This window comes from Lycium ferocissimum, chromosome 12, assembly GCF_029784015.1.
Source record: "Lycium ferocissimum isolate CSIRO_LF1 chromosome 12, AGI_CSIRO_Lferr_CH_V1, whole genome shotgun sequence".
In the NCBI taxonomy this organism is placed as follows: domain Eukaryota; kingdom Viridiplantae; phylum Streptophyta; class Magnoliopsida; order Solanales; family Solanaceae; genus Lycium; species Lycium ferocissimum.
This window is the reverse complement of record NC_081353.1, coordinates 4,592,751-4,601,514: the sequence shown is the minus strand read 5'-3', so window position 1 is coordinate 4,601,514 and position 8,764 is coordinate 4,592,751. Positions and strand designations below refer to the sequence as shown.

General features: G+C 36.1%; 1 protein-coding gene across 4 annotated transcripts; it reads left to right on the top strand.

Annotated features, from left to right (window-relative positions):
• Positions 1–257: 257 nt before the first annotated feature.
• On the top strand, positions 258–5,263 carry LOC132039980 (uncharacterized). Of its 4 annotated transcripts, XM_059430565.1 has the most exons (7): positions 258–463; positions 645–737; positions 816–914; positions 996–1,128; positions 4,348–4,397; positions 4,943–4,991; positions 5,083–5,263. In XM_059430565.1, the coding sequence occupies exons 1-5, from the start codon at positions 275–277 to the stop codon at positions 4,374–4,376; spliced, it is 543 nt and encodes a 180-aa protein (XP_059286548.1). In that variant the 5' UTR covers positions 258–274; the 3' UTR covers positions 4,377–4,397; positions 4,943–4,991; positions 5,083–5,263. The 4 variants fall into 4 exon arrangements, with proteins under 4 accessions (XP_059286548.1, XP_059286549.1, XP_059286547.1 ...); XM_059430566.1 differs by lacking the exon at positions 996–1,128; XM_059430564.1 differs by lacking the exons at positions 4,348–4,397; positions 4,943–4,991; positions 5,083–5,263 and having other exon boundaries at positions 1,002–1,342.
• The last annotated feature ends 3,501 nt before the right edge of the window (positions 5,264–8,764 follow it).

The window sequence follows — 8,764 nt, the reverse complement described above, 5'->3', positions numbered from 1 at the left end:
CAAAATGTTCTGGGCACACATCATGTAGTTGTATAAGCCTGTTCAGGGCAACAAGTGCTAGCAGAAAAGATTTTCATTTTTCTTTGCAATATATATATACACATAACAGTAATACAAGGAAGGGAAATTCTTACTCGAGGAGTCCAAAATTTTTAAAGACTTCAACAGACTTTCTAGGCTCTTTGTTTATTATTTATATATGTTAACGGTATCATATTCTAGGATAAATTTGAGAGTGTTTTGATTATTGTAGGATAAATTTGAGAGTGTTGACATGAATGATCATCGTGATCATGTCTTGGAATGGATGAAAGAGTTATGGAACAAATGGAGAGGATACTTGCATGCAACCTATGTGAAGAATAAGCCAATCCAACAAGCTCTTAAGAATTTTCCAAAGGGAGTAGACAAGAAAGATTGGGAGTGGTTAGTAAAAGAACATTTTACTTCAGAAAGTTTTCAGGTATGCCTAGTGATTTACTGGTCTATTTCGCCAAACCATCTGCAGCATGATTCCCCTCCCTTGCACCAGATATCTTTTTTCCACTATACTTGGAAAATAACTTATGTATACTGTTTTATTTTATGTAAATCAATTATTATTACTAATATTACATTTAAGCTTAACTATTTCACAAATATAGGCAAGAAGCAACAGGAATTCGGCAAATCGAGCTAAGTTGAAGATGCCTCATCATATTGGTAGCAAGCCTATTCGAGAGGTTATTTATCAAAAGGTATTATCATAAAATCTATATTTTCCTAAAGGAAATATTTATGAGATGTTACTTGACATGTTTTCTTTTGATGTAAAGGGCGGGAAATATGGCAATCCACCAGATTTGGGGACTATTTTCTTTGAGACTCGTAAGAAAGATAACAAGCTTGTTGAACCTGAAGCAATTGAAAAACATGTATGTTTGGTACATTGAACATGTAAATTACTTGAAAGTATTATAGTTCTGATAGAAAATCTTCTTTTATATGTTTTGTAGGCTCAGATCAAAGAAATGGTTCAATCGGAGCCCTCTCTATCTAGTATAGAGATTGTAGAAAAATGTTGTGGACCTCAAACTCGTAGCCATGTATTTGGATTTGGGGGTGGAGTAAAGGCAAAAGACTTGAAAGGTGGAACTTCTTCAAAGGCTGAATTATTGTCTGCGCTACGTTCGACTCAAGAGGAAAACAAATCCTTGAATGAGACAAACAAGTCCTTGAATGATCGCTTGTCTGCCTTAGAAGATGAGATGAAAGAAATTAAGAAAATGAAAGAATTATTTGCTGCTCAACGATCATTTGTCCTGCATACGACATCGCCCGTTTCATCCGAATGACCACTGATTTTGTCGCTAACCAAGTTAGTAATACTACACTCGACTTTTGATTTTATTTGTTGATTTGCGTATAGCCAATTTCTATCTTACACTGATTCTAGTAGTCGCTTGACTTACGTATGGTGTTTTCTAGAAAGTTATGAGCCTACTCTAATTGATGTTTTGGGCAGTAGAATCCAAAATGTACTTCTCAAAAATAGAAAAGAAAAGGAGGGAAAAATCTAGTTAGTGGAATTATTGGAACGTATTCCTGAAAAGTCATTTTTTTTTTGGGGGAATTAGTGGAATTCTCAAATGCTGCCGTCATCATCTCCTTGTTATGCCTATGTTGTGTCAAATCATTTCTTATTGGAATAGGATCGGTAACACCAACATTATCCATAACTGTCCATATGAAATCGTAATTGCAAGACATCATCTCAAATTCTCGCAAAGTTGTTGTGAAACCTTATCTTCTTTTTTAGCCTCCACACGTATTTTTGTAAAACTCAGCAGATCGCATATCTTATAACCAAACTCGCACACTTAAAAAACCAAGAAAAGCTTGTTGATTTTCTAGTTTCATTTGTTTCCATCTGCACCATAGTTCCAGTGAGTGCTATATCATTTCCTCTCTCAGTAGGATCAGTAGCTTGTGGCATTAGATCTAATTTGAAACAGACTTGTACCAAATACTTTCCTAGATAAATAAGACCATTGATTACAATTGCAACAGTATTCCTTGATCTTCTGGTACATGTGATCCCCGCAAAACTGTCACCATGCAACCAAGCCACCAGCACATCAGCATTCCTTGTGCATGTGGTGGCATTTAGCTTCAAGCCATCAGTATCTCTAACTGATTCTACCTCATTTCCTGTGAAGGGATCAGTGAACCAAGTGATAGAGTCTCCTGATGTCAATAACCAACAGCTCCATTTTCACCAGGTCTCCTATGAGTATAGGATCATCAATACACCAACCAACCAATATCCTTTTAAGCCATACAGTAGCAACCAAGCACACCAGGTTCTCACTGCAGCAGTTATGCACAAACTGCACTATACCATGCTCTATAAATTAAGTTCCTGATGGTTGTAGAAATCCAAGCAGTTATGTACCAACTCTTATACCACCAAACCATCCAGATCAGCCCATTATTACCAATCACCAGGTTCTCCACCCAAAACAGTTGCAAATGATTGTTTCCATCAATATGCATGTTCCTACCAAGCTTTTCCCACCTAAAAACCATATTTCCTATTTTGCCCCTGATCATGAAAAAAATCAGCCTTGACAGTCCAAACCATCAGGTGCTTCACACAATACATTTGTAAATGATTGTAACAATCATTATGCATCATCCCAGCAGACTTTTCCCACCAAAAAACCATATTTCCCATTTTGCCCCTCATCATGAAAAAATCAGCCTTGTCCTATTGCCTCCTGTCAGTGAAATGATGAATTCTTCCATGGTGGAACCAACAATGATTTCCATCAAGCCAGCAATATACAGTCTTGTCCCATTGCCTCTTGTCACTGTAAAATCCAACTGTTGCACCTTTAATTTTGATGTCCTTCCTAGTTGTTCAAAACCATGTGACTAAGTGATGTCCCAAGTTTGTTCCTTTGATGCATCATTCAGCCATGTTAAGAATTCATATCTCGCATAAAAACTAGTAAAGTAACCAAACTACATAGTATGGCATATAAACTACATGATGCTTCCATCTTTTAATCTCAATCTCTGCTGTATTTGTAAGCCATGTTTGACCACTACATTTTCCATATGTTGTCATTCCCTCAAGGGAATGAGCACTAGGTGCTAATACCACCCATTGAGAATGATTCAGCAATTGGATCATGTGTGTTTTGCACCTGCACAACAAAAAACCAATAACATCACAAAAAAAAAAAAAAAAACCTTTGCTGCCTGAAGTGCAGCACCTGTTTCCTGCCAAAAACTAAATATTTTGTGTTTCAGGATAATTTCTGCATAAATGTAGTGTAACCATCCTAAAGCCCAGCTGCTAGTCTGCACCCTTTCAGCCTGTGTTTCTCTTTTTGATGAAAAACCATAAATTCCCATATCACTTCCTCTAACTGTAGGATTAATGGGAAGAGAACCAGCTTCAAATATGGAGCACACCTACACCACATCATTTCCTAGATAAATAGAATCAACGGTAGTAGTTGTATATTCAAAATTAAAGCAATCACGCACCAAGCCAATAGTACTACCATGTTTCCAATTTCCTAGTTTCCTGCAAAAATTCCATGCTGAACTTGTTGAATATATATCTGAATTGCTGGTTTCCTTGTATTCCTTTATGATGCCAGTTCCAGTCTTCGCCAACATGAAGGTGCAACCTACAGTTTTTAGACATCCTACAGGTCTAGTGAAAACGATCTACCTTGCATATACAACACCTGCAAAAAAAGAACACATAGTTAGTAAAAATTAGCACGATGTTCTCCTCCCATAGGACTCGAACATGATGATAAATAATCCTCCTTTTCTCCATACCAGTTGAAATTTTTGCAGAAGTACAGTAACAAAGGCTAGCTGTACTTCTAACCAAAATTTCAAACAAGTGCTTTGAAGAGCTTGCTGCAGAATATTCTACTTCACCACCAGTGCTAGCAACTTCCAATATTCCAACCCTATTGCTGTCTTTATATAACCATACAATTCTTGTCTCCAGCTGCAACATATTCTCTGCAAATTCTTCGTTTGGTATTCTCCTTGCTGTATAAGAGAGTTTACTGGAAGTTTAAAAGGAACATATATTGCTGTAAGAAGAGTCTTTTGCTGTACAAGAGACTTAACATCTACAGTTTATGTAAAAAATTTAGTTGGGAACATATATTAGTTGGGAACATATTCTAGCAGTAGCATGTTTCTCTTTAAATGGGAAACGACGCCTTAAGTTCAAACACTTCCATTATGCTTGACACAGTTATTATTTGAGTTGCGTTTTGATTAATGTGTCCCAAAGTTTTTCTAATTAATTTTTTTTTTATACTCCTGCAGGCTCGATGATTTTGTTGGATAACACCTAATGAATTTAGATTGCTTTTGGGGTAAGCGGTACAACCACTACTAGTGTAACATTTACATATATTATCTCTCCATACCAGTTGAAATTTTTGCAGTAGTACAGTAACAAAGGCTAGCTGTACTTCTAACCAAAATTTCAAACAACTGCTTTGAAGAGCTTACTGCATAATATTCTCTTCACCACCAATGCTAGTAGCTTCCAATATTCCAACCCTATTGCTGTCTATATATTAACCATACAATTCTTGTCTCCAACTGCAGCCTATTCTCTGCAAATTCTTGATTTGGTATTCTCCTTGTTGTATAAGAGAGTTTACTGGAAGTTTAAAAGAAACATATATTGCTGCTGCAAGAAGAGTGTCTTGTTGTACAAGAGACTTAACATCAATAGTTTATGTAAAAAATTTAGTTGGGAACATATTCTAGCAGTAGCATGTTTCTCTTTAAATGGGAAATGACTCCTTAAGTTCAAACACTTCCATTATGCTTGACACAGTTATTATTTTAGTTGCGTTTTGGTTAATGCGTCCCGAACTTTTTCTAATTAAATTTTTTTATACTCTTGCAGGCTCGATGATTTTGCTGGATAACACCTAATGAATTTAGATTGCTTTGGGGTAAGCGGTATAACCACTACTAGTGTAACATTTACATATATTAATTATCTTACTAATAGTTATTCAGTCTTTTCAAATTTTGTACTTACAGGTTTTGAAGATCAAAGTTACAAGTCAAGATGCATTATTTTGCTAGAAATATTATGTACAACTCAATATAATAGTCTAGCTCGGGGTGTTAGCAATGTCTTTTTGTTAAGGTGTCATGCAAATATTGAAACTAACATCATGGGATGTTAACCATTTTATTGTAATTAATAACTAGCTCTTTTCCTCTCTCTCTATATATATAAGCTTTTTATATGTACTTTTTTCAATATCCATTTGATATTTATTGATAAAAATAACTTTTTTGGATATCGAGCTTTAGGGACCACTCGTGATGAATAAAATACCAGAAATATGCTTGTTAAAATTAGTACAATAATTTCAAATAAAGACCAGAAATGCTCGTCTCTAAAGATAATCTAGGACCAGTAACGGTTGGTCGCTAAAAAGGTTTCACGACCAAAAAATATTTATTTTCCATGATATTAATCATCCATTAGGGACGAGATATGTAGTCTCTAAAAAGCAATAACGACGAGATATAAACACCGTCCCAAAAACTTTTAACGACCAGATTTTTAAACCAGTCGCTATTGGCCTTTAGCGGCGGAGGCTATTACGACGGGTGGCGACCAGAATTTTCCCGTCGTAATTGACCAGATTTGAATTTTTGGGACTAGATTTGATTTTTTTGGGACTAGATTTCGGTAGCCCCCGACTACCTTCCCTAAAGGCCACGGTCTTTCGGACGTTTGAACACTTCTTTCTTTAAAGCACAAGTTATGGATTCAATTCTATTGAATGAAAAAGGAATAAATTTATGTGTCGTTTCCGAGGGGTAGGACTTTTCCCGAGGGTCGGATTTCAACTTATACTAACTAGGACATGCCAAATGAAGGAGAGGTAGGCTTCACATACCTTTTCCGCTTTGCACACGTCTCCAAACTCAAGCTCCAAGTTCACCAAAATCTACAATTTGGTCACAATTACCAAATGTTAACCTTAACCAATACTTGTTTATAAACAAAATTTGGGCAGCACCTCCCCTATACATACTCCATTCCACCAAGTTCAACTTGGCCAATTTCAATCAACAACAATCCGGGAATTCAAACCCGGCCAAACTATCAACCAACAATACCAACAAACCACTTGTATTTAATTCAACTCAATTCAATTCTTTTCAATGCAATTCAATTCAATTCCATACAATTCAATATAATTCAATACAATATAATTCACATAATATTCCAACAATACCATCAACATACTACTTACCCACATCTTCCAATTTCAATCCAAGACAATAACAACCTTCTAATATATATTCCAACGACGCCATACCAATATCATTGCCTTCCATACATGTAAGAACATAATATTCAACTTACATAAACTTCAACAACAATTCTCCAACCTCTACCATTTCACTAAAATTATTAAGCTTTTAGAGGCAATATAGAATCCACAACACAACAACGACCAAAACACAAAATAAAATTGACTCATTGTCTTCCAAACTACATCACAACCACACGGCCCCCATCATGCACACATGACTACAACTTCTCCAAAATCATTCAACTTTCATTATTAACATAGCCTCCATAACGATAGCAACCAAACACTAAATAAAATAATTGGCACATAATTTCCACACACACACACATGTATATACATGCACGGCCACCACCTCCTTCTTCCTATTTCTCATGAATTTCACTTTTTTTTGTATACTACAACATGCACAACATCCATAACATATAAAAAGGAAATGAATTCTTACCTTCCTCCTCTAACCCTTCACTTGACTAAAGCTTCCAACTTGCAAGAATATGCACATAATTTCCACACACACACACATGTAATTTCACATTTTTTTTGTATACTACAACATGCACAACATCCATAACATATAAAAAGGAAATGAATTCTTACCTTCCTCCTCTAACCCTTCACTTGACTAAAGCTTCCAACTTGCAAGAATATGAATCTTTCTTGTTCCAATGAACACTCCAACTTGCTAGAGACCCCTCAATTAGTAGGAAAGAAATTTTTGAAGAAATTTTTGCCAACTTTTTCTTGGAAATTGCTCTTGGCCGAATGGCCTTGGAGTTTTTCTCCTTCTTTTCTTGTTCTTCTTTTCTTGAAAACTCTAGGGAATTAAGATGAATTAATCATCTTTCCCTATATATATATATAGTACCTTCCAATGGGAATTAAGCATATTGCCCCTAGCTTGGCTTGATTTTATTTGGCCACATATTGAAGGTGGGGCCCACGGCCAAGTGGCCCCCCTTTCTTGAAAATTCTAGCATATTTCCTCTAATTCATGAAAAATATTTCCCTTAGTTCCAAATTTGCCCCTAGCCTTTCTCCGCATTTCCATGAGTCGCGTTGCGAATTTACCTTTTCCAACTTTAACATTTTCCATAAGCAACTTGTGTCACTTGCCTTGACTCACCCGAGGGTACAAAATGCGGAATGTAACAATTTCCCCTGTAAATTCAACACCCCGAGAATTCAACTCGGCCAAATATCCAACAACAATACCAACAACCACATCAACAATATCCATAAGCAATTCCAAACACATTCTAACATTAATAACTCCTTTCTACATAATTCGACAACATTCATGCATATTCAATTCAACTTCATACATTCAAACTAATATCAACGATAGCATATTCAAATACCAATCCAAAACCATTCAAGAACATTTCCAACAATCTGCACAATATTTCAAACAATCCAATTAATGCTCTACTCCACCCGAAACCTCAAATTTCCATAAGAACAACAACAATACGTTTTCTTCCTTCCAAATTCATGAACTACATTAAGAATCCATTACTTCTATAAATTCAATAAACTATATAAAATTCCATAACAAGCAGCAAACAACTATAACTTCGCTTTGAACCATTAAACTTTCATTAGCACCATAGAATCCACAACACAACAATCCAAACATACTAAATAAATTTAGTTCATTCCTTGTCACAAAACAGCCCATACTCACGGCTCAACATCAACATACAAAATTTCATGAATTTCATCCATTTCTACACACTATCCCCTCCGTTTTAATCCATTAGGAACTGTATTCATACCTTAAGCATGCAGCCCCCACGTTATCACTCTTCTCCTTGGTTGATTTTTAGCTTAAATTGAAGACAACGCAGCGTACAACACTTTTCTCTTCATGGGCTTCGAATTCGGGGCTCGATTTTGGTCAAAATTGGTTTTTCTTCTCTCCAAGGTTCTTCTCTCTCTCTTTCCAGAATTTTCTGGGTATTCTTGGTCTGAAAAATGAGAGGAAAGGGCTGAAATTAGACTTAAATAGGCATGGTTTATGGGCCTAATCCGATTGGGCCCGGTTTGGGCCTAGCCCACTGACCTTTCCGCCTTAAAACGTCCATATCTCCTTATCCCGATGTCACCTGTTGGCCCACGACCTATGGTTGGAAAGATAATTCAATTATCTACAACTTCTATCTTTGGTGTTTTTCCAAATTCCAAACTTATAAAACCGTTTCTGCCTCTCGAAGTCAGATCACCCGTAAACATTACTTAAAAATATTTGTTTGGAGGACTTCCACTTTGATTTGGCTCAAGGGTCCTTCTTGAGTTATGTTTAACTTCACATATGTGATTCATATAAATTGTCGCATGTCCAAAAAAAAAAAATCTCGTTGTGTGGACCCCACCTCGGCTTGCGA